The 24886-nt window shown below is 39.6% G+C and overlaps 1 protein-coding gene across 9 annotated transcripts in view; it reads left to right on the forward strand.

Annotated features, from left to right (window-relative positions):
* Clasp1 (cytoplasmic linker associated protein 1) overlaps positions 1-24886 on the forward strand; it is a 264790-nt gene that overhangs the window by 208390 nt on the left and 31514 nt on the right. For all 9 annotated transcript variants that reach the window (XM_042685291.1, XM_042685295.1, XM_042685298.1 and 6 more), the window contains 5 exons: positions 7-85; positions 1040-1183; positions 12068-12211; positions 12868-12974; positions 21903-22053. In XM_042685291.1, the coding sequence (XP_042541225.1) occupies positions 7-85; positions 1040-1183; positions 12068-12211; positions 12868-12974; positions 21903-22053 (625 nt within the window). The remainder of the gene's footprint in view (positions 1-6; positions 86-1039; positions 1184-12067; positions 12212-12867; positions 12975-21902; positions 22054-24886) is intronic.

Here is a 24886-nt window from a genome sequence, read left to right on the forward strand (position 1 = left end):
ACTTAGGGACTCCTTTCCATTTGATCAACAATTTAACATTTTGATGAGATTTATTGTGGATCAAACTCAAACTCCAAACCTCAAGGTCAGTATTTGTCATTATAATTCAAGCTCTGTAACTCCAAGTTGCTTCAACTTCAAATTGCTTATCTTGAGCTCTCATGGATGAATCTGCTATGAGCATTCCTGTTATACTCTTTGTGGACACATGTCCATTTCTTCTATTCAGTACCTTGTAGAGGAGTTGCTGGCTCATTGGTAGACATAGGTTTAACATTTTAGAAACTAAAAATGGTTGTGCCATATTATAGTTATTACCAGCAATATGAGAGTTTTAGTTACTCCACATCCTCATCTATATTGGACATTATAGTCAGTTATCAAACAAAAAACAATGAAGATACTCTATACTCTGTGCTAAGATGGAAATCTTACTAAATGTCTCTTTAATATTAACATTCTCTCAGATGTGGAAAATCACAAGATTGGATTTTTGTGATCAGGTTCATGGTCTTTCTTTGATCATCAACTTATGTTGAGGTTCTAGGTCTGAAAAATAAAAGCCCTTTGTTCCTGAAGCCAGTAGACCTAGAGGTATGGCTCAGTCCATGGAAGAGCAGCTGCCTGGTAGACTCAAACCCCTGAGTTTAAACCCTAGTACCATCTTAAAACAATACATATAAATACATATATATATATATATATATATATATGTGTGTATGTGTATATGAATATGAACATATAAAGTTGTTAGGGGTTAAGTTGGGGCAGAACATGAGATGAAATGCTGCCTCACAGGAGCTGGCTAGAATATATAACAGACTTACTGCAAACATGAACTTGCCCTCCTGGTCAATGGCAGAGTTACCTGTAAGTGTCTTTCAACATGGATGATGAATATGTCACTTCATGTAACATAAACAAGTTCAGAGGAAAGGCTTCCCCTGAATGGTGTCCGCTTTTCTCTGACTACCAGCTAAATGTTCTTTTCCAATATTAACAAAGCATACTTAACATTTATAATCATTGGATCTTTTAGGTCAAAGTTGCAATCCTGAAATACATTGAATCTCTGGCTAGACAGATGGATCCAACAGATTTTGTAAACTCAAGTGAGACAAGACTTGCTGTTTCTAGAATCATAACATGGACAACAGAACCAAAGAGTTCAGACGTGAGAAAGGTATGTCCAAAAGAGATAAAGTAGGAAACTCTTTTTCTGCAAAAACTAAGACTTTGCTCTCACCCCATTTTTCCCTCCTGCTCTTGTCATTTTCAGTCTTTGATGGTCATAGTTTTCTCAAGTATCTACTTTATCTATTTTGTGATGTGAAAATACTAGTGGTTTAATATCTTCCACAAAGATATTAGTAATATACTCTGAAGATGGAATTGCAGATCTAATGGACTCTGATTGCTTGCTAGCTATTTGGTGCCTGGTAGTAAAATGTAGTTGAAAAGTTGGATGAACTATAACAGATTCTTGACTTTAAGAAGAGCACAAAACCTTCTAACCACACACTTGAGAGCATGTTCTCCCTGATTTGGGAAACAGTGTGGTGTTTGGATAGAAATTAAATTTTTGAGACATCCAATGCCAACCTAATTTCTTGTGTTAGCTTATTAGATGAAAAGAAATTAACTGCTTTTTTCTGAAATGGCATCTTGACATATGGCATAGTAGAATGCAGGCTATTTTTACTTTCCTTACTAGGTAGTTTATCATCAGAGATTCATTAATACACGCAAGACATTCAGTGAGCCTCTGACATACTACAGGCATGTAGCAAGTAGGAATTCATATTGGTTTGCTGTACCTGCCCTTACTGTCTTCCTGTCTGGTCTGTGTTTGGGTTGTACATATGTGGCTTTAACTTATATAAAAAGCCTTAGCCAGGTACAAGTGGCTCACATCTATACTCCTAGCTACTTAGGAGGCTGAGTTTTGAGGATTGTTGTTTGAAGCCAGCCTGGGCAGAAAAGTTCATGAGACTCTTATTTCCAGTTAATCACCAAAAAGCCAGAAGTATAGCTGTGGCTCAAGTAGTAGAGCACTAATAGCCTTGAGCAAAAGAAGCTCAGAGACAGCACCCAGACGCCAAGTACTTACTTTGGAACACATGCTGAACTTCACAAAGCTTTGTACTTGTTGATGTACTACTTTCAGTGCCTGTTTCTGTTCCCTGTGACAATTGCTTAAAACTCCTCATCTTCAGATGTGGTTCAAATTCAGATTCTGGTACAGTAATCCTAATCTTCAGAGGGATTTGAGAAGCTCAGATCTCATCCTCCTGAGAAGCTAGGATTACAGGTGTGAGCCACCGTACCTGGCTTTTAGCTGATTTTCTAATTCACAGAACTGAGAACTGCTCATTTGGACCCTTTCCCTAGAATTGAACCTGAGCACATACAGATTGCTGATGTAGCTTGACCTGATTACCACAGATTCTCTTGAATATCAGCTTAGTGCCTCGATACCTTCAGGACTAGGCCTGGCCTCACTGTCTCTAACATCTTCCACACCCAGTACCTAGAACCTCTCACCTCAGTCTTGTGGTTGGGACTCTGTGACCCTTAGCAGTTTTCCTTCAGACTGACAAATCCTCTTTTCTATCTGTTGTCAGCTCAGTGCTTGCTGTATTGATCATAAGTCTTTCTGGAGGATAAAATTCCTCCCCAGGCATGACATGTGGATGGAATTTGCATAAATGAGTAGCTTGGGGGAAAAGTCCACATTGATGAAGATGAGCTGTATCTGGGAATAGTGAATAAACCAGTGTGTTCAAAGCAGAGAGTTTGAAAAAGTTGCACTTTTGGATTTGCCTTCCTTACATGCTCAGCAAAACCTGGAGGAACATATTTAGGTGCTGTAGTTTGCGTCTGGAGTGTCTCCCAACGGCCAATGTATTGAGGGCTTGGTCCCCAATCTGTGGCTGCATTGAGTGGTGAACCTTAAAGAATTAGGGCCTAGTAGGAGGAAATTCGGTTATTGGGGGTACCTCCTGTGAGGAGACTTCGGGGTTCCAGCCCCTTCCTCTCCATCTTTGTCCTAGGCTGCTGTGAGATAGATGAACAGGTTTCTTCTGCTGTATGCTCCCTGTGCTGCCACAGGGCCAGCTGACCGTGGGCTGAAGCCTCTGAAGCCATGAGCCAAAATATTCCTTCCTCCCTTTTAAGTTATTTATTTGAAATGTTTTGCCATGGTGACACAAAAACTAACACAGTAGGCATCTTGTAAAATAATAATCAATGAACACATTAATGATAAACACCCACAAGAAAATTACCTCATTTCAAATGAAGTTGTGAAACGATCAATATAAATACTATAGTTATAAACATTCTCTTTGTCGTCAATATTCGCTTTCTGTTGTATCACAACACAAGACCTGGCTGCCTAAAACAACACATGTGGTACAAGCCAGTGGCCATGTTTATTCTAGTTACATGGAAGGCTGAGATTGAGAGGATGTTGACAGAAGCCAACCTAGGCAAAAAAGTTTGCAAGACCCCTTCCTTAATCGATACCTGACACAGTGGTGTCAATGTCATCCTTGTTACAATAAGAGCCTAAAACACATACATTCCTAGCATGAGACCCTGTCCCAAAAATAACCAGAGCAAAAAATAAAAATAAAATAAATGGGGGGGGAGGGGGAGTGGCAATGTGGTCATAGAGTTATCTGCTTGTTAGCCCGAGACCCCGAGTTCAAAGCTCATTGCCACCTCTGTGTGTCTAGCTCAGAAGTCTGGCACATGCTTTCCAGGTCATCAGAATACAGTGCCAGTCTCATCTGAGACACTGTTCTTGCCAGAGTTCTGTTCCTCAGAGATGCAGGATTTGTGTGTCTCCTTTCCTGCTGTAAGCTGGGAGCCATTCTCAGCTTTTAGAAGAAGTTTTGCTGAAAAAATTAACAGGACAATTTTGGAAGAAATAATGTCCAGAAATATAGCAAGTTTGATATAAACAATAATCTCCATAGCTAAGTAGGTCTTTTTAAAAAAGGAAAACAAAAAGAAAAAGATGCACAGATACTTCCAACTTTGAAATCCAAAGGAGATTTGTGAAAGCAGTAAGAGGGGAGTAACTTGCCTCAGGAGCCCTGGTAAAACTAACCTGATCAGAGATACTGAGAGGAGAGGCAGTGAGGTGACATTCAAAGTGATGAAAGGCTGAGAGACAGATGTGGGGGGGTAACACACTGGTGAGCATGAATTCACTGTTCAACAAAGCCAGTTTTTAAAAATAAAGCAAAAAAGCCAGGTGCCAGTGACTAATGCCTAGCTAATCAAGGAGGCTGAGATCCCAGGCTCTACATTCAAAACCAGTCTGGACAAACAAAAAGACTCCTTTTTAAAAAAATTTTTTTCAGCATGAAATATTTTATATTTATTATTTAACTGAAACCTTTCCAGGTTGCTTTATTTTTTTAATTGGGAAAATACCGTACAGAGGAGTTACAATTACATGGACATGGTAATGAGTACATTTCTTATCAAGCATTGTTGCCTCCTCCTTTGTTTCCCCTTCCCATCCCTTCCTCACCCCCCCCCCCCCCAGCCAAAAACGAACTTTACAGTTTACAATCAAAAGACTCCTATCTTCAATTATCCAGCAAAGAGTTGGAAGCAGAGATATGTCCAAGTGGTAAAGCACCAGCCTTTAGAGAAAACACCAAGGGAGAGCACATGGCCCTGAATTCAAGCTCCCATACCAACACAACAAAAATAAAAATTGTGTGTTTTAAATTTTTTTTATTTAATTTTTTATTTTATATAATCTATTTTGTTCCATCTCTCATTTCCATGTTTTCTTAGGTTATTTCTGGTATTGTGGCATTCATCTGAAATGAAAAGCCATGTTTATAATTATGGAACAAATTCTCCTGCTAGTGCCCTGCTTTAATTTCTTTAAAATGGGATGGTTTATCTTCAGTAAGAAGTCTATATAGTAAGCTCTTACAGGACCCATCTCTGAAGGATGTTCACTATGCCCATTGAGATAGAAAGCAACAAATCCTTTTCCACTCCTATAAGAACTCACTTCTGGGGCTGGGAAGGTGGTTCGGTGGTAGAATGCTTGTCTTGCATGCATGAGGCCCTGGATTCAATTCCTCAGCACCACATAAGCAGAAAAAGCCAGAAATGGAGCTGTGGCTCAACTGGTAGAATGCTAGCCTTGAGTTGAAGAGCTAAGGGACCAGCGCCCAGGCCTAGAGTTCAAGCCCCATGACCAAGCAAAAACAAAAACTGGAGCTGTGACTCAACTGGTAGAGTGCTAGCCTTGAGTTGAAGAGCTAAGGGACCAGCACCCAGGCCTAGAGTTCAAGCCCCATGACCAAGCAAAAACAAAAACCACCACCAACAACACAAAAAACTCACTTCTGAAACATTTTAACTGATGAAAACTGATAAAACTCAGATGCACTGACTTTAGCATTTTTAGTATTTTCTTTGTGTTCCCTTCTTTTGTTTTTTAGATAGAATTTTTTGTTGTTGTTTATTGTAAAGATGCTGTACAGAGGGGTTAGTTACGTGAGTAAGGGAATGAGTACATATATTGTCGAGCATTGTTATTATTGTTCTCCCACTATCCCTTCCCTCCCCCACCTTACACACACACACACACAAAGTTGTGAAGTTGAAACCTAATCTACTATCTTGTTGTTATCATGATTGCAATGGGTCATCCTGTGTCCTTGTTTCAATGTTTTGTTGTTCCCCTTTGCCTCCCCAAATTAGACTAGTGTTTTCCTTGTTGTTGTTGTTGTTTTAAATGTACTATGTGATTTTGTTTGTTTCCTTTGTATGTTCTTCCCCCTATGGTATATCCCCTGCTGTCATTGTACTTGATTTTGGTATCCTGCATCTTTGTTCCTTTCTTAACTTGTATTTGGAGACATTTCATCAGGGAGGCCTCAGATGTTTTTGAACCCACACACAGAGAAGTCACCAATGAGATACACTTGACAAACTGAGACTACTATGCACCAGCTCAGAAGCCCCACCTAGCCTTTTCTTGGCCTGGCCTGGCTGTTTTACCTTTTTGTTCTCTCTCTCTCTCTCTCTCCCTCTCTGTCTTACCCTTTTCATTTCTTCAGACTAGTTCTGTTGCCTGTAGTGCTAAGGTACACTAGGCACTGTGTTTGATGTGAGTGAGATAAAAGAACCTGTTACCCATAAAAGAAAGGAATGTTTGGCCTACTTTTGACTTGGGCCTCTACAAGTCACTTAAGTCATTGTGTGTTTTATAAAGTAATAGATAATAATACTTTCCCCAGGCATTACTGGGAAGATTAATTATAGTATAGTAAAAGCAGAGATACATATGACTTGGTTTGGTATTGATGCTCCTGCTGTTATTTGTTTTAGTTTTGCTGTGGCTGCTGTTCTTTGTAGAATTAATTGAGTATCAGGGTCTTTTGTTAGTTTGGTTTTGTTTTTACAGCATTTAGAAAGCTATGTGATGTACCCAAAGGTGAGCCATCAAGGAAAATGTGATAATAGTAACTTTTTTCCCCATAAAGTTTTGGACTTTTTTTTTCTCTGCTAGGGATGGAACCCAGGGCTTTGCATGTGTTAGACAAGCACTCTACCACTATGATGCATCTACAGTCTTGGTGTTTTTGACACAGTGTCTCACTATGTAGTTTAAGCTGGCCACAAACTTGACATTCCCCTGCCTCCTACTCTCCATTGCTATATAAACTACTATGCTTGCTAGAAATAATAACTGTATATTTGCACTTTTGGGTATTTACCCTAATGTTTACAAACAAGACCACACTAAAGCTACCAGCACAACTATGTTTATTGCAGCATTATTTACCATAGCTAAGATATGGAACCAACCCAGATGCCCCTCAGTAGATGAATGGATCAAGAAAATGGGGTATATATACACAATGGAATTCTATGCCTCCATCAGAAAGAATGACATTGCCCCATTTGTTAGGAAATGGAAAAACTTGGAAAAAATTATATTAAGTGAAGTAAGCCAGGCCCAAAGAAACGTAGGTCCCATGGTTTCCCTTATTTGTAATATCTAGTATATGTACGAGTCAAGCGGAAAAGGTCAGATAATGTGATGTCAGGAAAATGAACCCTTAGATGTGTATTTTAATGTTTTTTTCTTTCATGCATGTGTTTCTAACACATTTATAAGATTATCTCTTTGTTGCTTTGTATGTCCCTCCCCCACAGTATAACCCCTGCTTTCACTATATTTGATGTCAGTATAACTTGTGGAGGAGATGGGGAAAAACCAGTTGTTTAAGGATACAGGTGGACCTGTTGCAACAATGAGAAGTACAAGTTGTCATGTCCAAAACGAGCTTTACAACGTTAGTGCGGGGGGGGGGGGGGGGGGGAAGGAGAAGGATTGGGATTAGGGGGAGAGGGGGGAGGCTGGGAAGGGATGTGAAGGGTAAACAAAGGAGGAGGCTGCAATGCTTGGTAAGAAATGTACGCATTATCCTGCCCAAGTAACTGTAACTCCTCTGTACAGTATGTTCACAAATAAAATTAAATTAAATTTAAAAAGAAAAATAACTGTATATTTGTATCTTAGGAGCTAAAATACCTGTATGCTGGCTTATTTTATTTTGTCAAGGTATTGGTACCTTGGGATTAGAAAAAAATCATTCACAATTATTAAGTGAATTCCTTAGCCCGCAAACATTTTGAGAAACATAGGAAAAGAAGGCATAGCAAAGAAACCTAGGAAGTATAAAAATGTTGATCATAGTCCAAAAAATTTATAAATGAACAAATGAAATTTCTAAATGACTTGTGGGGACAGTACTGGGTTTGAACTCAGAGCCTTGCATATATTATATACAGCAGGCAAAAGGACTAAGCCATGCCTTCAGGTCTTTTTTTTTTCTCTCTCTCTCTCTCTCTCCCCCCCCACCTCTCTCTCATACATATATATTTGAGATAGGTAGGTTTGCCCTGAGCCTTTGATTCACATATGTTAGACTTGCTGTAATAGTGATAATAAGTACATGCCACTGGGTCCAGCTCTAGATTGAGAAAAGGGGTCTTTTGGCCTTTTTCTTTTTTTCTTAATGCCCAAGCTAGTCTTGAACCACCCTGATCTCAGACTCCTAAGTGATGATAGGTATGAGCCACCAGCACTGTACTTACTAAGTTTTCTAAAGACAATCCACCAGCACTTTACTTACTACCTTTTCTAAAAACAATTTCTGATTACAGATAGAGGTAATCAAAAAGCTAGGGTTTGTATCATCAAAGAAGATTTGAATCGCAAATGACTTATGATTCCTTTTCAAATCTCACTCTGACTTGATGCCTCGTTACGTGAAATAATCAGAAGGATTATTATTACTGAATAAAGGACCTCGCAAATGATTGGGTTACAAGCTTATTCTTGTTCCTAACTTTGGCTTACATGTTATCAGTGTTATATAAGAAGCCACGTACACACTCAGCAGTGGACACACTTGTTAACATGCAGTCCTCCCCTTTCCTGTTCACCAGTCTGCACTGCAGCGTGGTCGAGCAGGGGAGGACCTCTCTACTAGGGCACCTTCCACCTGCTCTGGGCTTGGACAAGGAAATTTGGAGGAAAATTGTAAACAGGTAGATCGGAAACTATGTACTAATTTCAACCAACATATCTCATCATTTGCACTTCAGATTAATATCAGTTTCCCTTGTGAAAACACAGGGAAAGTTTGGGAGAAAATTAATACACTTCTGTGTGAGTGTGTGTGTGGGCCTGTGTCAATGTTGATATTAATGATACATTTTATGATTAACCACCTTCCCACTGGAATGATTGTGTTGAGTATAGACCACCACCAGATTTTAATGAAATAGGAAACTCTGAACATTTGGGGATATCTTGTCTTTGGTGATTTGGTGAAGCAGCTTTAATGACAACCTCAAAAGGAAGCAGTAAGAATTCCACATATAATATCAACACGGGGGCATTTGTCAAAGCGTTACTTAAGCAAAGAAGGTTACCTTGTTGTAAGGTGTATACCTTTTATACCTTTAATTCAGTGGCTGGCTCTAGGAGCTCTCTTCAGATAGTCAGACTTGAAGAACCTTTCATCCTACTCCATCCACTGCCAAGTTGTACTGGAAGGTTGTGAATGAGAATCATTTCCCTTTAAGCTGCCAATTGACTTTAGGTCACCCAAGAATTGTTTGTAAGAAGAGATCCTGCCTCCATTTGAGACCATAGTGCAATGGTACATACAAAAGCAATGACTTTCTCCATTTCAAACATGAACTGAGCCTCATCCTTTTTATAAATACATGCTTCAACGAGCTCCATATCTGGAATTATCCTTTGGAGACAAGGTCTGGCTATGTAGCCCACACTGCCCTAGAACTCCAACCTATGTAACCCAGGATGGCCTCAAACTTGAAATCCTCCTGCCTTAGGCTCTTATGTCCTGGGACTCAGATGTTAACCACCATACCTAGCTAAGACTTATTTCTTTTTATGAGATCATGTTGATGGTAGTGATAGATATAATCTACATGTCTCCATTCTTGTATTCTAATATTTTGATTTCTCACTAACTCAGAAACTATAAATAAAATGCTTGAGGGCCAAAACGGTCTCATTCCTTATAAAACTTTGACGTACAATTTATTATTCTACAAGAAATGTACTCATTACCTTATGTATGTAACTGATACCTCTCTGTACATCACCTTGACAATAAAAATAAAAAATAAAAAATTTTAAAGGAATGTACTTGAATATAGGCAATACTGAGTTGAACTCAAGGCCTTGCACTGGTACTCTATCAATTGAGCTCTGTCCCTAGCCTGTTTTTGCTTTAGTTCCTTTTCAGATAGGATCTTATACGTATGCCTGGACTGGTTTGGGCAGTGATCTTTCTATTTCTACTTCCCATGTAGCTGGGATGACAGCCAGGTACCAGTGCATCTAGCTATTTTTTCCCTACTCTAGCCTTGAATCACAACCCTCTCAATCTTTGCCTTGTGTAGTTAGGATTCCAATGAATCATGATGCCTGATAACATTTTGAAAAATGTAAAAAGTAATCATATTTTTATATGTAAAATATACACTCATGCAACTATATTTGTCTAACTAGTTATAGTTTCAAATTTTGTGCATTCTGATTTCTTATTTAAAAATCACCATTGGGATTATTGAGAAAAATCTAGTTCGTGGGTGAGAAGTTAAAAGTTAGTGGGTCAGTTTCGTCTGCCTTCCTTGCAACACTCCATATTAAAAGATCTTGCTAATTTTATAATTTGCTTCATGAAGAGCTTCCAGTTAGTTTGTAGTGTTATATTATATATCATTCTGGAAAGAAATCAAATCTTTTAAAGACAATGGCACCTTTCACAAACAAAAAGAATCAGTACACTGTTTTAAGAACACTGCATTATGTTTTATAATTTTCAAAATGCCATGCTCCATCCACCATCCACATGCACCTTAGCACATATGCTTTCTTAGTAAATGGCAGCATAGCTAGAGTCTTGTCTTCATCTGTCTTCTTGTCGTGTAGTTTTTCCTGCATGTGGTTTTTCTAACATCTAATGAAATGGTTTTTAAAGTTTCTTTGCATGATTTTTGGAATTTGTTCTGTTACATAAATCTTATTATCAGTACATTAAATTAGTCATGACATAGATTTTCCTTCAGCTTATGACACAGGTATTTCAATAATGAAATACTGAAAAGTATATATGAGCCCAGTCAATAATGATTTTGTTTCCAGTGTCATAGAAGTACACTGACCCTGTCATTTAATTGGTAAGGAAAGGCTAATGACTATATTTGCCCCATACTTTCCTTAATGAATGCTTTTGAAATGCTTAAAAAGTAATTTTTTTAAGATTCCATACTGACCATCAGTCTACCGATATTTTTTAATTTGGGCCTTTGAATGTTTTTCTCCTCCTCCATGCATAATAATAGTAGTTATGTCCTAACTGGACCTAGCATGACTCTTAACATTGTAAAAAGCATTGAGACATTTTGTGATGTTTACTTTTAAAAACATTCTTGGGAAGCACATTTTTATAATATTCTATGTTATGAAAAAATATTCCGAGTCATTATTGCAATTTTATAAATTACAGTTTTTGAAAGGACTTATGCTTTGAAGTACAAAGGAAAGATGACTTCACAGAAGTAGTTTTTTGGAATCTTTTCCTTCCTCTTAGAAGCTAATAAGAAATGCCAATTTGTGTTTATGGAACTTTTCTTTGGGCTTAACTTTTGTAAATTTAAAACTTTGCAGTTGATTCCTCGTATGTTGTTTTTGGGCTCGACTGCCTACTGCCAACCCAGAGCCATAGGGAAGTTGCCTACTGGAGACTTCCTTGGCTACTCTGTTTCGGCTGTCCCAACTGCCGCTTCACTACAAATGGCCCAGAAGTATGTTGTCTTAGTTCATAAAGAAATATAAAATGCTTCCTAAAAAGCAGAAGAGAACGTTTTAAAATTACACCATTAAGTATCCAGTTTGCCTCCCCAGTCTCTCTTCTGAGAGACTGATTTGTTTCGCTGGTTATTTTGGGGATGGAGTTTCAAGGACTTTTCTGCTTGGACTGGTCTCTCCCCTCCATCCTCTGGATCTCTGCTTCCTAAGTAGCTAGGATTGCAAGCGTGATCCAGAGTTGAGCAACTTTTTATAGTATTTTATAGAACAACTTTTTATATTATGGGGTAAGGAAAAGAAATTTTCTCAGGTGACCCAAAAGAAACATATTTAGAAACTGTGTCTTTGCAGAGTACATCATAGGCTTTCCAGTTCTAACTTCTTAAAACTTAGAGCTAACAAGCTTTTTGAATTTTGTTTTTGTTTTTGTTTTCTTTGTTAACCAGCTTCCTTCCTTGTGCCAACAAACCAGGGATTTATTACTAGTGTGCTGTGGGAACCCAAAACAGGGGAGTAAAGTAGAACCAGGCTTGCTTTCCTAATAAAGTCAGGCCATTTGTCAGGCTGATGATATTTTCTCTAAATTTTATGTATACAAAATGTTTTCTTAGTAGAACATTTATGAAGACGTGCTAATGTATTAATCACGGTTTCTTTTCCTAGGCTGCACAAATTGTGCTAATCTCTCTGTTTGAATTGAACACTCCTGAATTTACCATGTTACTTGGTGCCTTGCCCAAAACATTCCAGGATGGTGCCACCAAACTCCTGCATAACCACCTCAAGAACTCCAGTAACACCAGTGTGGTGAGTGCTCTGCCTGTGGCTGGTGTCTCTGTGTTGGTTATCACCTCTGTGTCCCTTATCCAGCACTGGCACTGCTGGAATAGCCAGCTTGCTTGCTTGGTCAGCTTGTGGGCATACCAAGGGCAGGCCCATGAATGAATGAACCTACTACTCATATATGGCCTTTTTCTTAGGGTAGTAAAGTTGGGTTGGGTTGTTAAGTCAGTTCAGTGTATACTATATGATTTCATTACTCACTCATTTGATACTGTCTTTATTTTTTTAATACTATAAATATGTCATGCTCAATTGTGCCTGTGCACAGCTAACCAGTTATTCAGCTTCAGAAATACCTCCATGACAATTTTAAGACACTATTTTTAATTAACCACTATTAATCTGGAAGTAGAGGTGTGGCTTAAGTGATAAAGCACCAGCCTTGAGCAGAAAAGGCCAGGTGGGAGCCTGAGGCTCTAAATTCAAATCCTAGTAGTGATATGTATGTGTACACACACACACACACACACACACACTAATGACTAGTTGGAGGAGGGGAGAAACAAAATGTTATAATGCATAGATTCTGGTTACATGTAGGGTAATTGATCAAAGGAAGAATAAAGTTGTATTCTGTACAAAGCCACTGGGTAATAGTGCCTACTCTGCCTTTGCATCAGGGATCTCCAAGCAATACCATTGGCAGGACACCTTCCCGACATCCCAGCAGCAGGACCAGCCCCTTGACCTCACCTACCAACTGTTCCCATGGGGGACTGTCTCCCAGGTAAGCAGCTCACTTCCACCAACATGAAAAAACTGAAATACACAATGTCTCTGAGTCTATTTCTAGGTTGTCACACTAAGAATGATACCAGCAAAGATACTGAAAAACAAAGGACTATCGATTCCAGTCCTCACTCAGTTGTAATTGTATAATCTTGAGGTTATGATGAAATGAAAAGTTTGTACTGAATGTTCTTTTTTGGTTCTTCTAGCTCCAAATACTCTAGGACCTTACAGAATTTAAAACAAGCTTTCGTTATGGTGGTATTTGCCTATAATCCCAGTACTTGGAAGTCAGAGAGATAGGATTGTAGTTCAAACCTAGGTTCTTCAGACACATTCCAGGCAAGCCTGGGCTATATAACAAGGTCCTCTCTAAACATAAAGGATAAAGAATTTTTTTTTTTAATTTTAGACTATTGCCAGACGCTGGTGGCTCACATCTGTAATCCTAAATACTCAGAAGGCTGAGATCTGAGGATCACAGTTTGAATCTAGCCGGGGCAGGAAAATCTGTGAGACTCTTATCTCCAATTAACTACCCCCAAATTGGAAGTGGAGTTGTGGTTCAAAGTGGTAGAGTGCTAGCCTTGAGCAAAAAGGCTCAGCAACAGTGCCCAGGCCCTGAGTTTGTTCAAGCACCACAACTGACCCTCTCCCCACAAAAACAAAAATTAAGACTTAATGTTTACTGTTAGTACTGCTTTGCACAGAACCCATGAGGTTGTTCTCCAAGGAATAAGAGAACATGACGATATTTACTTAAGCATCTAAAAAACCTTCAATAGTCAATTGCTCCACCCAAGTCTGGGGTGGTTTTTCAGCCAAGCAGCTATTCCTAAGAGAGTTACCATCCTGTTTAAAGCAGAATGTTGCTCTGAAAGACTGTGATTTAGAATCTGGGTATTAATTTGATCAATATATTCAGATTCATGTTGGAATCATGAACATTGGCCATATAGAACCTAGGGTAGTGGTGCATCAAAAGAGAAAATGCTTGTAGAAAGAGAAAGGTGCCAGTAGCTCACACCTGTATCCTAGCCACTCAGGAGGCTAAGATCAGGGGATTGTGGTTTAAAGCCAACCCTGGCAGGGAAGTCTATGAGACTCCTACTTCCAATAAACTGCCAAAAAAAAGCTGGAAGTTGAACTGTGGTTTAGGTGTTTGGGCAATAGCCTTGAGCCAAAGAGGCTCAGGGGTAGAGCACAGGCCCTAAGTTCATGCCCCAGGACAGGCACACATACACACAAAGAAAAAGTGCATTGTCTAGAGATCTTTAGATAACATTTGTCCATTTACCAGTGCCATTAGAATCATGATGGTGACTTTAGTGACTCCTTCACATAGGGTGACATCATCTGGCCCCACTCAGAGAAGTAGCTTTATAGGCAGCATTTTTTAGACAACTAAGAGTCCTTCATGCTGTATTTTGTCTATAAGCAGGCCATTAACAATTAACTCACTAGCAGTGAGTTTTAAAAGCCAGGGGCCTTTTTTATTCTGAGGGTTACTGACATCAAGTTCTTAAAAAACAACAAAAATACTTCAGGTGTACAATTTCCCTATTTAGGTTTATGTACTTTTACTAGGAAGATATCAAAACATAAGTGCTTTTAAATGTAGATTTATTTTTCAAATTAGATGAAGTCTCACACTCCTTTTTTCTTTTTGTTTTTGATGCCAGTCCTGGGGCTTGAATTCAGGTCCTGGGAGCTGTCCCTGAGTTTTTTTGCTTAAGGCTAGCACTCTATTATTACTTGAGCCACATCTCCACTTCTAGCTTTTTTGGTGATTAATTGGAGAGTTTCAGGGACATTGCTCTTTGAGCTGGCTTTGAACTATGATCCTCAGACATCAGCCTCCTGAGGCATGAGCTACTAGTACCCAGATTTCTTTTCTTTTTTTTTTTTTTTTGGTTGTGGGGCTTGAACTCAGGGTCCAGAAACTGTCTAGGAGTCCCTGAGCCTCTCTGTGTTCAATGCTAGTTAGTATATTGCTTGAGCCCCTTGAGATAGGAGTCTCACAGGGACTTTTCTGCCCAGGCTGACTTTGAACCATGATCCTCAGATCTCAGCCTAGGTAGCTAGGATTGCAGGTATAAGTCATCAGTGCCCAGCTCTGATCTTTTAACTCTTAGGATTACATAATTTTCTACATATTTGTAGAAAAATTAAAGAGATTAATTTTTTCAGTATTAAGTCCACATATTTTCTTGTGGATAAATTCTTCCTTAGAGAATTAGTTAACATAGTTCTTTTTTAAAAGAAAGAAAGCCTCTCTATATTGCTTAAATAATCAGATGATCTGAGCCAACGTGAGCTCAACAGGAGAAATTGTTTCCTGGTGAAAATAAGCAACAACTACATCATTGGGAAACTGTTTGCTTTTGAACAGAAAAACTGTAAAAGAAATAGCTTCTTACCTTAGGGAGGAGAATTGACTACATTGCCCTCTTCTAAGGAGATATTAAACAGCTCACAGCACAAGGCATTTTCTGAGCAGTTGTTTTTAAATCATCTTGACCATATGGTATTAGCTTTTTATTTGTAAGAAAGAGGAAAGCTTAGGACCATTTTTTAACTTATTTTTCATCCAATTCTGAGTATAAAAATGAGCTAGGGTGTTTTGTTTGTTTTTTTACTCACAAATTCTCCACTTGGTTCATGGAAGTGACAAGAAGTGTTCCAAAATGGCAAACAACTTTGATCATTTTAAATTTCACTAGTAAGGACTCCTCCTGTCAATGCAATAGTATGTAAGACACCATCAGTAAATGGTTAAACTTTGTGAAATATTCCATTAATCACATTTCCACAGGGAAGGATGCCTGTTAACAACAACTGATAAACAGTTACTACTTGGATTTGAGTAAAGATTTATGAAGTAGAGTTTTTCGTTGTTAACACATGTTTATATTGTAGCTCATTTTACCCTGTGTGATTGATTTTATGGTAAGTGAGCAATGGAATTGCACTTGCAAAAGAATTCCACAGTCATGTCCAGTCTGCAGTATGTTCTAGGCATGTGAACCATGTAGCAGAATGGCACTGCACAGGTCACCTTTGGTCCTCTAGTAAAGGTATTGTAGGTAGTTTTTCATTTCTCCTCCCAAAGGATCAAGAACATTCTTAGAATCAAGGCTGGGGGGTTAACAGGACCCACATTCATAGGTGGGGTATCAGACCACCAGAAGGTCCCCCATGTAAAGTATCACTGTGTTCTTGTATCCCTGAACCCATCACAGTAGAGCAATGGAAGACAGTCTTCAGACCCTCCATAGCACAGTATTTCTCATTTCCATATCTTGTTTCCCTTATGAAATGGGGCCATACCAGTGCTCAGGGGGAAGCTAGAATGCAGGGCTCCTGCTGTAAGAACTGTGCTAGTGGCAGGCAGGGCTGCTATGGACTCTCCAGGTTCTTGCTCCATCTTTTTTAATTGCAACAGAAGTTAGAACTTTCCCAAGGGGTTCTGCGAGCCCAAGTCAGCTAGTAACATTGTGAAGTGCACACAGACACCTGTATTCCCAAGTGCATTTTATTCTCCTATCAAGAGGAGATCCAAGCAGAGAAGTATAGTGCATTTTTTTTGTTGTTGCTATTTTTTTTTTCCGTTTGAGCTGGCCAACTGAGACTTAATGCCCTCCTCCACCCCTCCAGTGGTATTGATATTCGTTGAGAAGAATATTAATTCTCTGAACTCTGTCTGATTGGATCCCAACTTCAAAAGCATTTTGTCTCTCATTAGAGTTTGTTGTCAGAATAGTGTGGTCTCTGAATCTCCCTGTTTAGTCCCTCTGGTCCCATTTGAATTGATGCCCCATAATTCTTCCCTTTTTTTTTTTTTTTTCTTTCCTGAAAGAACTGAGTTATCTAAAACTGAGAGTCCATATTTATTACAAGTCCTTATATCTTGCTTCCCAACTCTTGACAGGCAGATAGATACCCATACTCAGGTACACAAATTCACATACACTGACTGGGAATCTCACATGACTTTTAAGCAGTAAACTCATCTTATAATTGAATGAGAATCAAATTGTAAAACAAAATTTGTCCTTTTACTCTGTATGATGAAGTATTAATTTTGCCCCATTTACTTATGATAGAACTTAGTCAGGAAAGAGGAGACTCTAAGACACTTATGATGTAGCATCTTCCTCTTCCCCTCCCCTTTGCCTCTGTGTTTCTTTCTCTGATTTTCCTCTTCTGATCACTGCAGTCGGTTGTGGGGTTGGAGTGCCGATGGGCTATCGAAGCACCCACCTCCCTTTTCTCAGCCTAACTCCATTCCCACCGCTCCCTCCCACAAGACTCTCAGGCGCTCTTACTCTCCCAGGTAACAAGCTACCTGTTAAACTTGTCAGAGGTGTCACAATATTACTACTTTTCCAAGGTCGTCTCGGGTCTTTTGGAAAGCCTCTGAGCTCCTCCAGTGTAGTCACTGTCTCCACTTAGCCTCACAGAAGTGGATCCTGGCTGAAAAGTGTGCACAGTACACAGGAGTATGGTTATTGGCATATCTCGGGGACTGTGACCAGATCTGTCACCATCTACTCAAGTCTTTTGGCTAGAGCGATGCTCAGCCCCCAGAAGAAGCTCAGGAAATTGGTTACATCAAGGGAAGCAGTAGTGGGAGGAACTTCCTCCAGCTGCTTCTTAGATGCAGACAGTATTCTAACAAGTACATAGACCTGCCCTTCCTGGGGCTGCTTGTGTAACTGTCAGTCCTGAGGTGTCTACTGGGACATGTCTCATAGTGATAGTCTGAGCATACATACTTCTAGACAGAAGAGTGGGCAGGCCTTCTCAATGTCCTGCTGTGGGTATTGGGGAAGCTATTGGCTCTGCTTGGCTATGAACTTTTTAGAGTCTAGAAGGAAGCTGGGTGCCAGTGGCTCATGCCTGTAATCCTAGGTACTCAAGAGGCTGAGATCTATGGATTGTGGTTCAAAGCCAGCCTGGGCAGAAAATCTGTAAGAGTTATTTCCAATTAACCACCAAAAATCCAGAAGTGGAGGTATGGCAAGCCCTGAGTTCAGGCCCAGGGATTGAAAAAAATGTCTTGAAGAAGGTGAGCTTCCCTTGGGTGTTAAAGCAAACATGGTGTCTGTGGTGCTGCGAGGATACCACGTAGTACTCCAGACCCTACCTGTGTAAGGTCTCTGAGACGGTTTTGTGAAAGTCCAGAGATGAGAGGAGGCCATCCCTCGAAGCTTGTTGTCACATGACTAACGCATGGAACAATTCAGCTGTCTTGCTTTGCAAGAGGAGTTCGTAACCAGTTCTCTGATAGAGTATGTGTGGGGCCAAAAAGAAAAGAAGTACTCTGTAACCACAGACAGCTTCTGCAGAGTTACATGCCTACTTTTGTATTCTCAGCATACCAAAGCTGAACAGAATAAACACCTGCATGTGTTAACTCCTTTCTTTTCAAGCTCTGAAAGTAGCTTCTGAAGTATACAGAGAATCCTGTGATGAATGTTTGTAGATACGCAGTTAGGCAAGGCGGCAAGAAGAATGCTGCTATCTTCATTAAAGTTAACAAAATACATCACTGCCTTTTATTTTTTCTTTCTCTTGCTATGCCTCTGTGTGTAGATCAGTTAATTAATGGTTTCCCAATATGTCACGTTGGATGCCTTAACACACATGGAGTCTCACCCCTGCTAGTGTTCCAGCCACCTCTCAGGACTGCTTCCCCAAAAAACATCCCAGACCTAGGATCATCTTTCCCAAAGTACTCAATAACCTGTGTTTCCCCAACTCACTAGTGGCTAACGTTACTCATACTTCTACAGGCATCAGAGGGAGGAGGTGCTGACTAGAGACTGCCCATCTCATGCTGTCAGCCAAAACCCTGTTGATTTCCCAACATGACATTCTCCTCTTCTGCTACTAGAGTCCTTATCCTCCAAAATAACGAAGAGAAAAGCCTCAGGCAGCAGACTTATTTTTTTCCCTGATGCTTTTTTTCTTAGTGATCTGACTCCAAGCTCTTCTCATCACTACATGGTCCTCTGTAGAGCTGCATTGAGTGGCATAACCTGACTGTAGATCATGACTGTTGCTGATTGGGTAACTTTTCCTAATCGAAAGAACCCCAAGGAAGCCCTTTGGGTGTCTACTCACAGTGTTTACAAGTGATCAGGACATGGCCTTTAACCCAGAGGATTATGTCAGGGGATTGTCTTCCAATTTGAAATAACAGACTGTGGTTGTGGTACAGGTGCCAGATAAGGTTTGTCTAGCAAAGACTCTTCTCAGCCAGCTTTTAGGGCCTCCTGGCTGCTTCCTCTGTACTGTTCCCCAAGATGCAGAGGCATTCTATCCAATGATAACCTCATGGGAAACTCCTTTGCCCTAAGCAGTAAGGGCTCAGAATTATTGATTTGAAAAAAGATAACTGAAGCCAACATATTCAAACAAAAGAGTAACCTTATTTCCTAGCAGGGGACAGTGCTTATGTCCCACCTGGAGCTCACAATTTCAGCTTCATACCAATGAGACACTTTACTTGAGACCAAAAAGGAGGAGTCCAAAAGGATTATCGCCTCACATTGTACTTGCATGCACACTGCTCCTGAACTGGCAGGATTCTTTATTATCTTCAAAAGAGGCTATTGGATGGTCAAGTTAATTGAACTGAAATGAAATATTTCAAGGAAGTTGAGATTGAGAATCGTGAGATGAAAGCCAACATTCTCTAAAGCGACACATGGAACGTAATATTGTGACATCCCTTAAAAAACTCAACGTCTGCCAGACTGCCTCTTGTCCATTCATCATTCTTTCAGTTGTTTTGTTTTGTTTTTTACTTTTGCATGGGGTATGCTGTTATTTTTGGTGGTTGTGATTAAAAGCATTTTAAGGCCTTTTTTACATCTTGTATATTTATCTCTTGTTTTGTTTGAGTCAATACTCAATCTTTGTATATAAAATCAGTGTACTGCCCAGATGTATAAATGCCTTTTTCCATACATATGCTGGTATTGCAGAGTTCCTAGGAAAGAGGTGGGAGCATCTTTGCCCCTTAGATGTACTTACTACATATCTGGGGTGTTGCCTATAAACTCAGAACAGAAGGAAATCTTGAGTTCCACTTCAGTTCCTTACTCCTCATCCTGTTGTTGTATAAATGGGATTTCAGCTGCAGACATGTTCAAGGTTCACATTCCTTTTCATTGGGAGCCAGAGCCAGTATTTGAGTTGGCACATATTTCTGTGAACTTTTCACATACAGTTAGGGCATGTCTGCCCCCCTTCCTGGATTGTATTTTAAAAGGTAGCTATGCCTGGGCTAGTTGAGCAGTTTTAGACAAGTAGCTTTCATTCTGAATAAGTTTGTCTTGTGCTCCTGCAGAGCCTAACCAACTCTTGAAGACACCTAGACCATTGTACCTTCAGATAACAAAGATCCCACCATTCCAAGTGATACCTCTCTAAATCTGTGTGTGTGTGTGTTTTTGTGTGTGTGCATGGGCACACATGTACACATGTGCTGTTCTGAGGCTTGACCTTAGGGTCTGGGCATTGTCCTTGAGCTTTTTAGATTAAGGCTAGTCATCTGCCACTTGAACTGCAGCTCTACTACTGGCTTTCCTACCTAGGCTGGCTTTAAACCATGAGCCACTAGTTCCCAGCTTAAATATGTCTTTTTTCAAGAGAAGGAAAGAACTTAATAAATTAATCTTAATTGTGAGAGACTTCTTGTACATTGCACAAGATTAATTGTGTTATTGCAATTAAGAAAGATCATTGCCAGTAGGTTTCTTTTAATTAACAGAAAGATTGATTTATCTCTACACATAGCCATTGGTTTTTTGGGATGTACCTAGCAATTCTCAGTATAGCTCAGGACTTCCTGCAAGTTACATTAGACTAACTCATAAGATATTTTCTTGAATACTTACTTAAAACAAGTGAAATTTAATTTTTTTATTACTTCTCCTTGGTTGACTGTTATATCATGTTTTGCTTTCTTTGTAGTAGTATGTCCATCCTGTGCTTTGCTGTGTGTTTTGTTAAGGGACAGGTATAGCTTTTGCTCCCAGAATCCTTTCTGTTTCAGTGTACTTTTTAGACATCTAAAGGACACTTCCTTGTATACTGCATTATACCAAAAGGCTTTCGTCTTTAACATATTTGATTCACTTCATGTTTTGCTATATCCAGTGTCTCAAAAGACAATTTACATCACTTTTCCATAAGGGAAAATATTTCTTTTAAGATATTCATCCAGGAATATAGATCTCATCTTTAAAGATCTGTGCTTTTAAGATCTGTTTTTATTTTACTATGTGAAATGGAATCATCTAGAAGAGTCTAATATCCATGACAAGGTCATAGGTTAGGCTACATGAGAATTAGACTCAGGACTTTAGTGGCATGGATATGGCTTTGAGTCACAGTGTCACTTTGCTTTGGTTTTTAAAAATAGGTTCTTTCTCATTTTCTGGATTGGATACTGGCAAACCCTATCTTGTAAAGTTGCTTTCTTTGCTCTAAAGTGTGTTTGTAATACTTTGCTGTATTTCCAAAAGCCTTTTCCTCTTAAGTTTGTACATTTGGGACCAGTAACAACCAAACTACTTTTTTTCCATCATTAAAATAAGGAAATTACTTTCCACTTTCATCACCTCGTACATTCAGTCACCAATGTCACTCTTTGAGTTTTCACATTCTTGTGGTTATTGTTGTTTCCACTAGTTCTTGATTGCTGATGTAATATGTTTAAGGCCAGATTTGACAAGGAAGCTGTGTAAGTATACAATGCTGTAACAAAAGATTTCTGCTTTTCATTCCAGATCACCTAAAGAAACAAAAGTATAATGATACCTTATTCTGTAAATTACTAAATAGTTAATGGCCATATCTCAATTTTATGTAGATACCTCAATTTAAGAAATAAAATGTTTTTGATCTTTAGCATGCTGGACTATGATACAGAGAACCTGAACTCTGAAGAAATCTACAGTTCTCTGCGAGGAGTTACAGAAGCCATTGAAAAGTTTAGTTTCCGAAGTCAAGAGGATCTGAATGAACCAATTAAGCGAGATGGCAAAAAGGACTGTGATATTGTAAGTATTCTCAGGCTAACAGAGAACTGAGTGTCAAATAAATGATAGTTTCTAAGTCTTCTGAATCTGTCTGCTCTGGGGATGGTACATTTTATCCTGTACTTATATAATTGTTTTTTTTTTTTTTTAGTCCCAGGGCAATTTGACAGACTTTGATGACAATTTTTGTTTTTATTTTATTTTTTTTGTCGGTCATGGGGCTTGAACACTGGGCTTGAGCGCTGTCCCTCAGCTCTTCAGCTCAAAGCGAGCACTCTACCACTTGAGCTACAGCGCCATTTCCTTGACAGATTTTGAAAGTGTAACCCTCGGCCTGCTTTCATTTATGCTAAATATATTTTTGTTTCTGTGATGTGATAAATGGTAAGCCTGAACCAACCATCAGGTTGGCCTCTCCAGGAGCTCCAATCTTATGGGAGAGGCAGCAAATACACAGGATGGTGCAGTGGTTGTAGCCAGGGCTGTGGACACAGGGCCCTGACAGCCACTATGGTGCTCAGGAAGGATGGGCTGGAGAGTTGATGCTATCTTTTGACCTAGATTCTGAAGATGCTGTAGTCATAGAGTAGGTCCTATTAGAAGACCAAAGCAGGTAAGCTAATTATCTTTTGAGTTACTAGACATAACAATACATGGAGTGAATCAGATATGTTAAAGAGAATGAGTGAATCTTGTTGATGTTGAGGTTCAAGAGCAATTTCTAGAGACCAGCTCAGGAAAGGTACCTAGCTCACACCTTGACTTTATCCCAGGACAGTAGAGTCTGAAAGATTTTTAAGTAGGGAAATAACTAACTTTGTAGGAAATGGAATTTTATAAAACATGAGCAAATACAGAAGAGTTTGAAGTCTTCTGGGCTATGGAACTTGGTCTAATTCAATTCAGTGAAATAGTTTCTTGAAAGGAGAAAGTATATGATGATGGATTTAACTGTGAACATGTGTCTTTGGAGTTGCCAAGCTGGAGCTGAAGACAGTGACTGAGGCCACTTAGATCTGAGAGACATTAAGGAATGGCTTCCTGGTTAAAAAAAAAAAAAAAAAGGGAGAGTGAGTGAATGAAATCCCCAGGCACAGGACAGGGTAGGATAGAGTCCCGAGGGGGTAGCGGCACCAAGGCAGGACGACAGCTGGAGAGGAGTGTGGGGTCACAGAAGCTAAGGGAACCTTTCTTAGCAAGAACACTCCAGGCTAGAAGTAGACTGAAGGGCTCCATTAGCAATTTGTTCATTTGCTTGGTTGACTCTTTTACTGTCTGCACTAAATATTCTGTTAACCTAAATTATAGAAATACGCATTTACTTGGAAGTATTTTTTAATTTAATTTTATTGTCAAAGTGATACACAGAGGGGTTACAGTTACATACATAAGGTAGTGAGTACATTTCTTGTTGAACTTGTTACCCCCTCCCTCACTTTTCTACCACGTTCCCTCTCCCACCCCCCACTAAGTTGTACAATTCATTTCCAACATACTGTCTTGTGAGTATCACTGTTGCCTTGGTTCACCCTTTGTCCTTTGTCACCATTTCGTTGTTTCCCATCCCTAATTCAGATAAATGTATATACCATACCCAGGGCACCAAAATCAAATACAGTGACAACAGAAGCTAAACTATAGGGGAAAAAAACACAAAAGGAAACAGAAATCACATAGTACGTTTAAAACACCAGCAACAAAGAAAAATCTCTTGTTTCCATGTCTTAGAGTTCATTTTGTTGAGCATCTCGTATATATAGTCATAGCTATTGAGCTATTCTGCTCATCTGCTAGGACTATCCTAGACATATACTAATTATTACAAATGAGGGAAAGGCCAGGTGCAGGTGGCTCACGCCTGTAATCCTAGCTACTCAGGAGGCAGAGATCTGAGGATCGCAGTTCAAAGCCAGCCCGAGCAGGAAAGTCCTTGAAACTTTTATCTCCAATAAACCACCAGAAAACCAGAAGTGGCGCTGTAGCTCAAGTGGTAGAGCACTAGCCTTGAGCTGAAGAGCTGAGGGACAGCACTCAGGCCCAGAGTTCAAGCCCCACGACTGACCAAAAAAAAAAAAAAACAAATGAGGGAAAACATGGAATCTATCTTTCTTTGGGTCTGGCTTACTTCACTTAATATGGTTTTCTGCAAGTCTTTCTGTTACTTGAAAGTATTTTGATGTAGAATCAAGCCCACTGTTTGGGCTTTCATGTTTTTCTTCTTAAATAATGTGTACAATCTATAATTTTCCAAATTTGGTTCCTTCCAAGAATCCATTGGCTTTGGTATCATAGTTTAGTGCAAGAGATGAAAAGAGGTTCCAGTAGATTGAAGAATGACTAGACTAACAGTTCGAGAGTCATTCATAGGATGATGAGATGATGATGATAGGATGATGAGAGTCGCTCATAGGACTTTCAGCTGGGAGAAACCTGACTGGTGTCCATACAGTGGAAGAGAGTGATGACTGATAGACACAGATCCTTTGGTATATGGGGACAGGAACAGTGAGTCTGGAAGAGCAAGTGGCCTTACCCGGGAAAGAGGGTGGGTAGGTTTAGAGGAAGGAATGGGTATGCATCGTTGTCACTGTGACTCCTGCTTTCTGGACAGTGGAAGAGGCTATGGAAATTGTCTCAGGAGTGGAAGGGAGAAGGAAAGGAAGGGAAGGGAGAAACACAGAGACAGGTTTCCACAGCCCCTAAAGGAACGGAGGTGACTGGGGAAACAAAAGTCCTACCAAGAACAGTAGAAACCTTAGAAGATAGATGCACACAGGATTACTTGATCCAATTATATATGTAAAGTGTGAAACTTAGCAAGGGGAAATAAATCACTATCTGTAGAGACAGCAAC

The sequence above is a fragment of the Dipodomys spectabilis genome, unplaced genomic scaffold (genome assembly GCF_019054845.1).
Source record: "Dipodomys spectabilis isolate Male_0828 unplaced genomic scaffold, ASM1905484v1 ptg000094l, whole genome shotgun sequence".
Taxonomy (NCBI): Eukaryota; Metazoa; Chordata; class Mammalia; order Rodentia; family Heteromyidae; genus Dipodomys; species Dipodomys spectabilis.